The 14,594-nt window shown below is 40.9% G+C and overlaps 1 protein-coding gene across 6 annotated transcripts in view; it reads left to right on the forward strand.

The window, feature by feature from the left end:
* Positions 1 to 14,594, forward strand: part of LOC145256392 (echinoderm microtubule-associated protein-like 6) — a 902,875-nt gene that overhangs the window by 127,211 nt on the left and 761,070 nt on the right. For all 6 annotated transcript variants that reach the window (XM_080115242.1, XM_080115245.1, XM_080115243.1 and 3 more), the window contains one exon: positions 1,740 to 1,899. In XM_080115242.1, coding sequence (XP_079971368.1) covers positions 1,740 to 1,899 — 160 coding nt within the window. The remainder of the gene's footprint in view (positions 1 to 1,739; positions 1,900 to 14,594) is intronic.

A 14,594-nucleotide genomic window follows, 5' to 3' on the forward strand; every position in this document is an offset into this window, starting at 1 on the left:
CTGCTTATAACTGTTTATTTTTGAAAATAAAATCTTGCAAATTATAAGTGACTTATAAGTGGTTTGCTATACTTATAGGTAAATGTGCACTGAACAGATACCATAATACTTAAAGTTAAATTCAAATTTTGATATATCTTTTAATTTAAATGCGAAAAAGAAAAACAATTGGGACGCTGAAAACGTACACAGTAAAACAAAACGTTTTATTGTCGCGTTGAATATTTATTTGTAACGCAAATAAAAAAAAAAACATTTTCGGGGTTATTTATTTATGTTGGTAGTGTAGACGAAAATGTATGAATGTTTTTTTTTAAGAAAGGTGTATTAAAAAATGGAGAATAAATAAAAAAAAAAACAGGAGGGCTGTGGGTAAATTGCTGGTGTAAAATGCTCTTATGGTTGTCAACAGGTTAAAGTAGATTTATTTGTAAGAAAATTGCGTTAAAATAAACGTAATAGAGAAATGAACGATGTAAAAAATCCAGAAAGTATTAACAATTGTTTATTTGGATAATTTAAACGCGAAAAAAAAAAAAAAACACTTGGGATGCTAAAAACGTACACAGTAAAACAATACATTTTGTCATGTCGATTATTTGTTTATGTATGCATGCACAACCGGAAGTTGTAAACCGGATATTGGGTTACAACACATGTTACAAGGTCATTTGAGTTTTATAATTATATAGATTGTTGAAAAGCTCTTAAATAACTTCCAGGTTCTCTGAATAAACATGAGCATAAAAGTGCATTTTCTCCACAGCCATTTAGAAAGACTCACTGACAATCTTGGCAATTACAGTGATGGGCAGGGTGAAAGATTTCACCAAGATATCAAAGTAATGGGAGAAGGTTATCAAGGCTGATGGGACAGGATAATGATGTCCGATTACTGCTGGTGTTTAAAATGAACCCAACCAGATATTTGAAAAGCGACAATTCTTGCACTAAAACTATCTATTATGTCATATTGTTGTAAAAGTTGTTTGTGTATTCATGACGAAAAAGCAGAAAAATAACAAATTTATATTAGAAAATCTGTCCATGAAACCTTTGTTTTATTTTTTGCCACTTTTTAAGATTTCCTTAAAAGAGACGATTTTTATGATAAATGCGACATTTCATAGCTAAAAAAAACTAGAGCTAAACAGGCAAAATGGTTTTTGGAATCAGTATCTTTGAATTGGCCAATATTAGTCCCCAAATTTTTTTTGGAGAGCGTTTAATCTTACACTTCACAGCAGTATCGTCAACAAACACACAGAGTTAAAATAATGTTACAAATTGCAAGACAAACAAACTTTGGCAACTGAAAACAGTGGCAATATGTGCACAAAAAATGAAAAAAACTGGCAATATGTGCTGAAAAAAATGAAAAAATGAGATGATTGAACATTTACTGTTTTAAATTACTACACCAAATTAGTCTCTAAAGAAGTGTCGAATTTTAATGTAAGGTTCAATAAATGCACAAAAATATTGAAACATATAATAAAGTGTTGTCCTTAGGTTCAAGGAAACAAGCAAAGAGGAGGTTTTGCACCAAAGCAAGAGCATGATACCCCTACCAATAATAGAAGTTTTAGTGAATGGTATGAGAGTGAGTCTTCACAAAATTGATGAGATATGCAATTAGTGGAATGAACTAAAAAATGGGGACAATCATTATCTGAGTATTATATTTTACTGTAGCAAGAAAATCGATTTTTAGTCAATATATTTTTTCTTTCTTCCAGCATGTGCATGCATCCAGACAACATGTTAGTTGCGACAGGCCAGGTGGGACGAACAGCCTACATTTGTGTCTGGGATTCTAGCACTCTAAAAACGATTTCTTATCTTCAAGATCAGCATCAACATGGCATTGGTGCTTTGTCCTTTGACAAGGAAGGCAGTGTAAGTACATGGGGGGTATTTTTAAGAAATATATTTTTTATATTATCAAAAATTTGAACTATTTCTTAACATATCTGATATTGATCATTTATCTATTTATTTTTCTTAAAGTCTATCAAATTCAGTGTTTTGAGACATAAGTATAAAAAATCTGAACACTCACTAGCTAATGTCTTTTTGTTACATATCATTGCAGAAACTTTAAATCTAACTGCAACTTATTCGATGTTTGACTAGCAGCCTTCTAACCTGTGGGAGGGAAGTTACAAATTAATTCATATGTTGATGAATTTTTAAAAATAAATGTTTAATTTTTAAACTTAAAACTCTTAAAAATTTTGAATGAATAGAATATAATCCTCCAATCGTGTTATCATACGACATTAACAGTTGCCTGGTTGACACTTGATAAACTAGCAATACACATGAAAAAATTAAAATGGCTTAAAATATTTAAATAATGTTAGAAACACCTTGATGATCAAAGAAAACTTTTTTTAAATCTAACTAAAAATGTCTCACATGTTTGGATATTTTCCCCTTTGTTGACTATATGTAGTTCATCACATTTTTATACATTTTCAGTAAAACTTTAAAATAATACAATGAAATTTACCATATATGTGTATTTTTAACAGGAAATCAGAATATATAAATGAAAATATCCAGAAATTAATGGCTTCCAGGTAATCTAGAATACTACCTTTCACACATTTTAAAAGAAAAAAGTTAGAGAACTCAAAGTTGAATTGCAATGCATTTTTATGTACAAGAAACTAAAACCCAATTCAAGGATTGTTTAAAAATTAATGTATTTTAAGATTTTTTGGTTTTATTTGTTGCTAGCAGGGGGGGGGGTGTTAATGAAAACCTAAGAATAAGCAAAGTAAAAAAAGAAAACAGAAAAACGAACGTTAAAACTTATCTGAAAAATGAAGCGGTGGAGGGGGGGGGGGTACCCGGGCGGTGGTGGTGGGAGTGGTGGTGGTGGTGGTGGGGTTATTAAAACAAAAAACACAAAAAAAAAATTAACGTAAATGTTAAATGTAAAAATCTGAAAAACAAAAAAGAAAACAGAAAAACGAACGTTAAAACTTCTGAAAAATACCCCCCCCAAAAAAAAAACACATGAAAAATGGCTTAAATAAGCCTGTTTCAATATTAAAATTTAAAAAATTGGTGGGTACCCGGGTGTTTTTGGGTGTCAGTCGGGGGTGGGGTGGGGGGTGGGGTGTTAATGAAAACCTAAGAATAAGCGAAGTAAAAAAAGAAAACAGAAAAACGAACGTTAAAACTTAAGCGGGGGATACCCCGGCAGTCGGGAGGGGGGTAATCAAAACATCGAAAAAAAAAAAAAACTAACGTAAGGCAAACAAACGATGTTAAATGTAAAAATCGAAAAAAGAAAACAGAAAAACTAAAAACCAAAAAAAAAACACATGAAAAATGGCTTAAATAAGCCTGTTTCAATATTAAAATTTAAAAAATCGGTGGGTACCCGGGTGTTTTTGGGTGTGTGTGGTCGGTCGAGGGTGAGGGTGTTAATGAAAACCTAAGAATAAGCGAAGTAAAAAAAAAACCCCAGAAAAACGAACGTCACGTGAAAAATGGCTTAAATAACACTGGTTCAATATTTAAGTTAAAAAAAAAAAAAAAAAAGAAGACATCTAACACCACGATTCAAACCCAAAAGGTTTAGATAAGGACCCAACGCTCTAACCAACTGAGCTAACACGACGTACATGAAATTGTGTCAGTTCTTCAACTATTTAAACTAAATCAGGTCATGACGTCCTCTGACGCATGCGTAGAACCGGTTGCTGTCATGAGAGGACGGTTTTTGTTACCCCCCCCTGTAGAAAATTGTCGATTTCAGGGTTAAAAATGAACGTTTTTGGCCACTTTTTCAATGTTTTTCGGGCGAAGGATGGAGCTTCAATATGATACCAAGTTTGTCAATTTTTGTTCTGTCTGTCGAAAGTTTTCAGCGGACACACAAACACCCCCGCTTAAGTTTTAACGTTGTTTTCTTTTTTTATTTTGCTGATAACAAATGTCGTCATCGTAATGCTCGATGACTTCCGTGCACACACCTGTCAATTTGGTTCTTACTTAAATAAATTCAATCTTCTTTTAGTAACTCATTCTGGCTGGCCGATTTTATTTTCAAACTTCGCCTCGGCTTCAGATTCGATCCTACCAACTTCCCCCCGGTTTCTTTTTTATTTAACACCACACACACCTCCAAACACCCTGGCAACGTCGTGTACCCCCGCTAGTGTTAAATAAACCTCGGTTTCAGGGCCATTCTAGCATTTTAAGGCAGCTAACTGTTTTTCTTTTCTTCGAGTTCTTTTTTTGGGGGCATCATTTTTTTTTTTTCAGATGATTATGAATGGGTTTAAGGGAGTCTTGACAGTAAACAAAAAAAAAATCAATTATTTTAGAATTTAGAGTGGAATTTTTTTTAGGAAAGTGCTTGTTACTCAGATCTAGGGTTAGTTCCACATGTTCAAGGAAAGGCACTTTTAAGAGGTTGGTTTGTCACTCAAAGTAATTATTCTTTTATACTAACTGAAAAGAATTTGGAGTGCTAATAACACTTCATCATCATCATCATCATGACTGGCTCCTTGCCCGGACCAATGTAACTCTTCCTCTCCAAAGTTTCCTGTCTTCCATCAGTTGCCTCAGATCTTCAGGTTCACAGTTGGCGTCGTGTGCTATTTGTTGGATGTACGTGGATCTAGGTCGTCCTCTGCTTGCGCATCCGTGTCGTGGAGTCCATAGCAATACATCACTCACCAATTCATGCTTGCTCCTCAGACAATGACGGGCATATCGGTGAAGCCTAGCATGTTGTGTATGTAAACAGAGGTGCGAAGTACAAAGTCAAGACAGACAATGAAAAGAAAAGGGGCAAGAGTATCTCCTTGTAGAACCCCAGGGCGGATGTCGAAAAATTCAGTGTCCCCTTCTGGGGACCTGACTATTGCTCGAGTGTGCTCATATAGCATCATGATAAGCATTAATGACTTAATTTGGAATGCCATATGCTTTTAATATGCTGGCCATTTTTCCTCTATGTACGGAGTCGAATGCTTTGGAGAAATCTACAAAGATCATGATTGATGTTTTTTGCTTGAACTCCTTCAACCAGTCTCCTTATAGTAAGTATTTGACTAGTAGTAGAGCGATTCTTTCTAAATCCATTCTGGTTCTTTCTGAGCACTTCTTCGAATGACAAACAGATCAAACAGAGATTCATCTTCGAACTGCGAAACAGATTTGATGCTTTACAAGCACAAGAGCAGGAACCAACTGCTAATACCACCTATGAAAACTGCGTTAGATCGCACCAAGAAGCAGCAAAGAAGTGGATACCTCTGAAGCCCAAGTGAAGTAGAAAAAAAAAGAAATTTTAAAAAAATATATAAGGCACAGCTGTTCCTTCCAAAAGGTCGAGCTCTTCAATGTCCAAAAATAATCCACCGTCACAAAAAGAATTCGCCGTCACTTCTTCCAACCGTCGTTTCACTCTCTGCGCTCTTCACCCTGCTTAAAAAAAAGTACCGTTTATATGCTGCCCATTTCTCCACTTATGCAAATTGACTATCAACCAGAGCCATCTAGTTTTCCATTTCTCCAAACAGCCAATTTGCAAAGGAAGACAACTCAAACCACATGCCCCCTTGATCTACACGATCATCACATATCAACCCATCACGTAGTCGCTCGACCAACATGGCGGCCGTCTCTCTCGCTGCGATCTCCGCGGAGCCTCTTCCTGAACGTCGCTACTTGGCTCGACGTCGCTGTCTTCCTCTGATGACACCACTACTGGCCGCACATCAAGGATGTGTCGAGGGATGCCGTCGATAGATACATTGTTCGGGGACTGGACACTTGTCACAATGCCCCTCCCTCAGCGTGTGGTACAGCGAGCATCAGGCAGTTTGATCCACACTTCCTCTCCCACTCGCACAGTCGGTCGCTTCTCGCCTTCCTCCGCGGGTACCTGTGCAGTTCGGGGATGCCGCCACTCGTACTTGAAGACTGCCCTCTGCGGCACTGACTCCACTTTTTGCCCTGACTTTGGAGCCATATTATACCAGAAGATAGCTTTTGGCGGCGAAATTTGGCCCCTTTCAGCTATAGCCTTAATGGTCCTGTGATGCCGCTCCACAATTCCGTTTCCGCCTGGTCTATATGCAGCCCTGAAATAGTGCCACACTCCCCACTTATCCAACACATTCTCCATGGCAGCTAAGCGAAAGGCAGTTCCATTGTCCATTAGCACTTCCGTCACTGGACCCCTCTCCAAAAACACCTCTTCCAAGACTTTTGCAATTTCACCTGCATTTTCCGCCTTGATTTCCCTCCAAATGGCTACTCTTCCTGGTCTACAGTCAACCATTGACAGATACGGCCTCTGTCGATAGTGCGTTACGTCTATCGCCAACCTGCTCCAGTTCTCTGCCACCTGAACCTCACCAGCTTCGTGTCTACTCGGCACAGGGTCGATTGATTGACACCAGCTGCATCTCTCAACCACTGTCCTAACGGCCTCCTTTGTGATTCTGGGGTCCACCTTCCTGGCCAAGAACAAGGTTCTATCCACTCCAAAATAGTGCATGTCATGCAAATCCTTCAGAGTGTCTTCATTCAAACAACATATTGCAACAGCCGCCTCATTCGGCGCCTTTAGCCAGGTCTTCTGCACCCTCGTCATCACATCTGCTCTGTTCTTCGCTGAAGGAACGATAGTGACCCTAAGTTGAAGATCAAATTCCCTAATCAGCTCCCTTAACATCATCAATCAACGCTTTACTAGCATCTCGGCAGCGCCTTTCATCTTCACCCTCCTTTCTCCTGTAGCTTCGGACTGGATCCAAGAGAACACAGTGGCTGAGTCGGTCCTCACCTCAACATTCTGTAGCCCCTATTTCAAGGCTAAGTTGATGCCCTTCATAACCGCATCCAGTTCCGCCACATTTATGTGAGCCACGTCGTCCTTCTTCTGCAACCAAGCAGCATCTTCTGCAGTAACACTACCTATCTCCAAGGTGACCCCCACTGCTATACAGCTTGCATCACACCACACAACACCTTCTGCACTGTTGGGTAAATGCCAAACACCTCTCACTGGATCCTCCCTCTTCACCTCTTCGATAATCGCTCTCATAATGTCCACAGTCTCTTTATCAACTCCATCCTCCCACTTCGTTCCACTAGCTTGCCTTTTGATATAACTACATGCGGTCCGTAGCCATCCTGCAATAGGGTAATGGCCCACCAGTCTTCCGCATATTGAGAAGAGTTCTCGCCTGCTCAATTTTTCCGACACCTCTGGGATCTCATTTCCCCTCCGGAACACTAACCGTCCTATCTGGTCCTTTCTTAGTTGGAGCCCTAACACAGCTCCTCCCTTCAACGATTCCGGGCGTTTTGCAATTAGCCCAAAGCTGTTGAGGTGTTTTACTACGTCCTCCGCAGTTGTTACCATCTCATCCACCAAAATATCATCAATGTAGGAACTGGTGGCTCTTCTGACTGCGTCCTCCTTGCTTAGCACCGTTTTGAGGATCGCTGCCATGATTTTTGGTGCAGAATTCAGGCCAAAACCCAACCTAGTCAGGCAGTACGTTCGGCCCTTGTATCTGACCTGCTGGTATTTCCAGAATTCCTGTGAAATGTGGATCTGTAGGTATGCAGATTTTAAATCCACAATCGTCGCAGCCTTCTGAATCTGCCTCCACTCTCGCATGGTCTCTCCGCACACGCCCATCACATCGCCTCCCGTGTGACACGCAACATGTACGTTCAGCTCCCTGAAGTCCAGTACTGGCCAAACTTTTTGTTTTGTGGGCTGAACAACCACCATTAACGGCAGCACACCTTCCACCTTCTCCGTCCATGGTCTTAAAATCCCCTCTGAGATCCATCGGTCCACCTCCTTCTCAAATTCAACTCTTGTGCCTCCTCACAATGTATGCTCGTAGCATTCCACTCTGTTGTTCAGTATGGGAGGTTATCCCTTCCATGCCCACTTGAATGCCCATTTCTCCCCATCAAAGTGTGCAGAGAAATCTTGGTCCTCTATCGTGCAACTTTTGTCTAACCCGGCCGTTCCTGTGACACCTTTTTTGAATTGCACACCTGCAGCCCTTGATGTCCTCCAAATCTCACAGAGTTCCTATATACCGTAACGCCCCCTAGTCGAGCAATTGCGTCCATCCCTAGCACCACATCGACACCCGTGACAATTTTGTTAATAACAATCGCCTGGATTGTTAGTGACATCCCACGTACCATCAACCGAACGATACTTGTGCCATTGCACTTCACCTCTCTGCCGTCAACTGCCGTAGTGCTGCTGATTCCATTGCATGTGTCAACCATGTCTTTGGTGACAATTGTTGAAGTACAGCCCGTGTCGACAAGGGCTTTTGCACTTCGTCCATTTAGGGTCACCCCTACTTGTGGTGACATACCCTGAAGCGCCTTCATCGAATAAGTGGGGTAGCCACCGGCGCAGTGTTCGTTTCCCTGGGGACAGAATCTGCTGATGTGGCCGACTTCCCCACAGCGGTAACACGTGACTTCTGGCTTTGGCTCCCTGCACTCCCTCGCCATATGGGGGCCTTGGCATCGGTAGTATCTGCCAGAGAACCTGGGTCTCTGCCATAGTCATCTCTGCTTTTCGTCCTTTACAATTTCCTGCTGCAGTTTGCTTCGTTGGGCGACAGCTACGATTCCCTGCTCACTCTCTTTTTTCCTGGCCAGCACCCTAGCCTGTGTAAGCCTCCATAGTATTTACACCGGGCAGTTGCTGCAGAGCTATAGAAATATGGTCTGGGAAGCCATTGATAAAGGCCATCTTAACCATCTGTCGACGGCCTCCTCCATTGAATCCTGCTAGTCCCGTCAACCTCCTGATATTGTTGGCATAAACATCGACAGGCTCTCCAGTCCACACCATACGGCTTAGTTTGCCATATGCCACAAACAGTCCTTCGGTAAATACTTCCTTCATCTTTTCCTCAATGACGTCAACAGACAGTCGATCCTCCTCCCGCATCTCCAGATTTAGGGCCAGAACATCACCATCAAGATACAGCGGTATCAAGCTGGCTACATCTGCCATGTCCCGCAACTTAGCGACAAGTTTAACCTTGGTCAGCCAAGTTATAACATCTCCCTCTCCAGAGAACGTCTTAAGCATTTCACTGCTGATCCTCTTTGCTTCCATAGTTCCCGCCGAAATAGCTTGTAGTGAAGTAGAAAAAAAAAAGAAATTTAAAAAAATATATAAGACACAGCTGTTCCTTCCAAAAGGCCGAGCTCTTCAACGTCCAAAAATAAACCACCGTCACAAAAAGAATTCGCCGTCACTTCTTCCAACTGTCGTTTCACTCTCTGCGCTCTTCACGCCTGCTTAAAAAAAAGTACCGTTTATATGCTACCCATTTCTCCACTTATGCAAATTGACTATCAACCAGAGCCATCTAGTTTTCCATTTCTCCAAACAGCCAATTTGCAAAGGGGGACAACTCAAACCACAGTAAAGCGAAAAGTACCATGTGAAAAAGACAAAATAATATTAAAATGAGAAAAGTTAAAAAAACATAATCAAAAAGCAACATAAATACCCCACTTGACAGAATACAAAATTAAGGAAGCAGACGCTTCAAGAGCTTAGTATGATGTACCTATCAGAACAACAGAAGTATATTCAAGAACAAATAGATCGAATCCAGAATGCAGCAGATAACAAACAATCCTATCTGGCTTGGCAAGTAGTAAATGAAATATCTGGGCACAAACGACCTGCCAAAGCTAAGTTATGGCAAAAACTCCGGAAAATGCATGTTTGAAATGGAAAGCACATTTTGAAAAGCTACTCTGAAACAAACCAGAAATGACAGGCCAACCAATTCAGCCGATTGTTGTACAGGAACTCCATATTGAGAAGCGTGATTTTACAATAGAGGAACTTCTTAATGTACTAAAGAAGACCAAGAATCGTAAAGCTGCAGGCGTAGATAACATACCTCCTGAAGTATGGAAGACAGGTGGTTTCAATGACATACTTCTTAATTCATGCAATTCTGTATATAATCAAACAATTATTAATATATGGAGGGAAGGATGCATACTTCCCTTAAGCATATCAAGCAACTATAGAGGAACACTCACTCCAATCGCAGCAAAAGTCTACAATGCCATACTTCTCAACTGTATCCAACCAAAGATCGAAGAAGTGCTCAGGAAGAACCAAAATGGATTCAGAAAGAATCACTCTACTACTAGCCAAATAATAACACTTAAAAAGGCAAATATTTAAAAACGAATAAACCTAGAACCCCATCCTCCTACGTAGACCCCTACTACCACGTCTCCTTCTCCAACATCAGGGGTCTACGTCCCAACCTTCCAGAGGTTGAAACCCAATTACAGGAGACGAAACATGACATATTCTTCCTAAGCGAAACTGGAATAGGGCCGACCACCTCTCTAGATGAGTTCATAATTAAAGGATACTCTAACCTAACATCTAAATCTGACCCCCAAGATCGCCACGGGCATGGAATATGTGCCTACATTAAAGATGGCTTCCCATGTGGCAGGGATATCTCCAGAGAAGACCCTAATCTACCTTATATGTGCTTCTGGGTTGCACTTGCTTACACCACCGCATTTATATTTGCCCTCTATCACCCCCACTGTGTGTGGAGTTACTATCTTTAAGAGTATATCAGAAAAAATTGACCACATCCTGTCTGCTCATTCCTCAGCTAACATTCACATTTGCGGTGACTTCAATGTCCATAATGTGGAATGGCTGACCCACTCAAATAAGACTGATGATGAGGGGAGGTTCTGTCATGATTTTGCCATTGCCTCACTCAGATTGTCCGCGAGCCCACCCGTGTGCCCGATAGTACCGGTCAGTTTGCAAGCCTCCTAGACCTTTTTCTATCTGCTTCCCCTGAGCTATGCTCGTGTTCCGTTCTATCTCCTCTGGGATCCTCCGACCACTGCGTCGTATCAGTTAAGATAAAAATGAAATATAACAGACGTACGTCTCCACCGTACTGTATACCGATACTCTATGGCGGACTAGGATAGCTTCCGTACATTCATATCTGATCTCCCTCTCCATTCCATGTTTAAAAAGGATGTGTCCTCTATAGTATCAGACCTGACCGAATGGTTACTTGTAGGCATAGACCAATTCATGCCATCCAAAAACTTCCAACAAAAACCTAACAGCCAGCCATAGTTCTCCCCAGAATGTGCTGCTGCCATCGCACACACAAATCACTTTTTCCATAGCTACCAACGTAATAGATGCACTGAAACTAAAGCTGCTTTCAGAACGGCCAGCAACAACTGTAAAAGAGTATTAAAAAATGTAAGAGAACTATATGCGCAATCCGTTAAGTCCAAAGTAGCTGAGCAGCGGCTTGGTTCCCACCAGTTCTGGCAAATAACAAATAGGATCCTGAACAGAAACGTGCGTTCTATCCCAACCATTATTAATGGACCAGAGGTCATCTCGACAGCATCCGACAAGGCCAAACTATTTGCCAAAAACTTTGCGACAAATTCTACCCTGTGTGACGAAGGCCATCAACTCCCCATATTTCCTCCTATAACAGACAACACGCTATGCAACATACAAATATCTGTGCGTGAGGTCGCCAAGCTAATCAAGAACCTTGATTCCAGTAAAACAACTGGTCCCGACGGTATTCCAATTATAGTGTTAAAAAAATTACAATCAGAACTTGCCCAACTGTTTAAACGTTGCCTTAAGGAGAAGTGCTTCCCAACACCCTGGAAAACCTCATCAGTATGCCCTGTATTTAAGAATTCAGGAGATAAGTCATCCCCCTCTCAGTACAGACCAATAAGTCTCCTGTGTGTCATGAGTAAGTTGCTGGAATCCACAATAAATAGAGAAGTAGTCAACCACCTCAGCAGAAATAACCTTCTTAGCGACACGCAATATGGTTTCCGCTCTGCTAGATCTACAGCAGATGTGCTAACGGTTATATCTCATAGGATTAGCGAATCTCTCGACAAAGGCTTCATTTCTAGGGCAATTGCTCTCGACATATCAAAGGCCTTCGATATGGTTTGGCATAAAGGCCTACTACACAAGATTTCCAGCTATGGTATCACTGGAAATGTTTTCTCTATCATTAAGTCATTTCTCTCCGATAGGCTCATAAGAGTAGTGGTTGATGGGCAGAAATCAGAGGCCCACAGTATTAATGCTGGAGTCCCTCAGGGGTCCATACTGGGGCCAACTCTCTTCCTGATCTACATCAATGATCTCCCAAAACACATACTAAAATCTTTCGTTGACATCTATGCTGATGACACGACCATCTATGGCAACACATCAAAGGCTGTAAATGATGATGTTCTCTCTGATTCTCTCTCCTCTGATCTTGAGCGCGTCGTACAGTGGGGAAAGAGGTGGCTGGTTACCTTTAATGCATCTAAGACCAAGCTCCTATCTCTACATCATAAACGCTCTGATCCCCATCTGGCATCAATTGAAATGGATGGATCTCGTCTAGGGGAGGCCCCAGGCTTTGATAAGCTCCTGGGTTTGACCGTTACACCTGATCTTAAATGGAACACATACATCAAGTCTGTGGCCAAGGTTGCTGGGAAAATGGTGGGATCCTTCTACTGCTCCAGAAGATATCTCACTAATGATGCAATTCTCTATCTATATAAGAGCCAAGTACATCCACAGATGGAGTACTGCTGCCACATCTGGGCGGGGGCTGGTAAAAAAAGCTTATCCTGCCTTGACAGAGTACAAAATAGACTCCATAGCTTGGTGGGGGATGCCCTTTTCTCTACCCTGCAACCTCTTTCCCACAGAAGAGACATAGCGAGCCTGTCATTGTTCTATCGTTATTTCCATGGCAGGTGCTCATCTGAGCTCCATTCTCTGGTCGCCCCTCGCCAATCTTTTTCAAAAAACACCTGACTATCTGAAACCACCATCAATAATTTTCCCCAAATACCATGAACAAGGCTTCTTTCTTAGAACTGCACGCCTTTGGAACTCTGTTCCGCTTGCCTGTTTCCCTCCCGACTTCAATCTGGATGTCTTCAAGTTCAACACAAACAAATTCCTGATGAACCGCCCACTGTACGACGCGCTCAAGATCAGAGGAGAGAGAATCAGAGAGAACTTTGTCATTTACAGCCTTTGACGTGTTGCCATAGATGGTCGTGTCATCAGCATAGATGTCAACGAAAGATTGTATGTGTTTTGGGAGATCATTGATGTAGATCAGGAAGAGAGTTGGGCCCAGTATGGACCCCTGAGGGACTCCAGCATTAATACTGTGGGCCTCTGATTTCTGCCCATTAACCACTACTCTTATGAGCCTATCGGAGAGAAATGACTTAATGATAGAGAAAACATTTCCAGTTATACCGTAGCTGGAAATCTTGTGTAGTAGGCCTTTATGCCAATAAGTCATAAGTAATGACACCTTACAAATTCTCCAATACTATTGCTACATTATTCCTTTGATTACTGTACACACAATAACCCTTATCCCTGAGTGGCCATTGGGCCTTGATAAGTGGTGAACTCCATGTAAAAAAAAAAAAAAAAAGAAAAACGAAACCACTCGAAGGATTTAAAGTACTATTTTGCTCAGAAATGAATATCCTTTTACTTGTCTTAATAATTATCTACATGATATATTTGAAGTAGTTTTAGAAAATTAATGATAAAATATTAACACTATGAAATTAATGATAAAAATATTAACACTATGAAATTAATGATAAAAATATTAACACTATGAAATAGCCATTTTGTGTAAAAAGTTTTTAGCCTCCCATTGTTTAAAAGTTTGTTATCAATCTTCCATGAGGAATTTCATCATGAAATTTGGAAACCTATCAGAAGAAACATTTGTAGCAGTCACCAATAATAATTTTCTTTTGTGAATCAATGCTTCCCCCCCCCCCCCCCATGTTGATTGATTCTGCCACACACTGATCTATCAGTTGATAGGGAGCATACATTTTCATGGAAGATAACTGCCGGGGTCTATACAAAGAATGGCATCCTGATCAACACAACCAAAGAACTTTTTATTCCCTCATCCTCAACCTGGGCATAGTCCAACTTTCAACTTTCTGCTACCCAAATAAATCCTGGGCATAGTCCAACTTTCAACTTTCTGCTACCCAAATAAATCCTGGGCATAGTCCAACTTTCAACTTTCTGCTACCCAAATAAATCCTGGGCATAGTCCAACTTTCAACTTTCTGCTACCCAAATAAATCCTGGGCATAGTCCAACTTTCAACTTTCTGCTACCCAAATAAATCCTGGGCATAGTCCAACTTTCAACTTTCTGCTACCCAAATAAATCCTGGGCATAGTCCAACTTTCAACTTTCTGCTACCCAAATAAATCCTGGGCATAGTCCAACTTTCAACTTTCTGCTACCCAAATAAATCCTGGGCATAGTCCAACTTTCAACTTTCTGCTACCCAAATAAATCCTGGGCATAGTCCAACTTTCAACTTTCTGCTACCCAAATAAATCCTGGGCATAGTCCAACTTTCAACTTTCTGCTACCCAAATAAATCCTGGGCATAGTCCAACTTTCAACTTTCTGCTACCCAAATAAATCCTGG

Source organism: Euprymna scolopes, chromosome 32 (genome assembly GCF_053919585.1).
Source record: "Euprymna scolopes isolate OS-2025 chromosome 32, ASM5391958v1, whole genome shotgun sequence".
NCBI lineage: Eukaryota > Metazoa > Mollusca > Cephalopoda > Sepiida > Sepiolidae > Euprymna > Euprymna scolopes.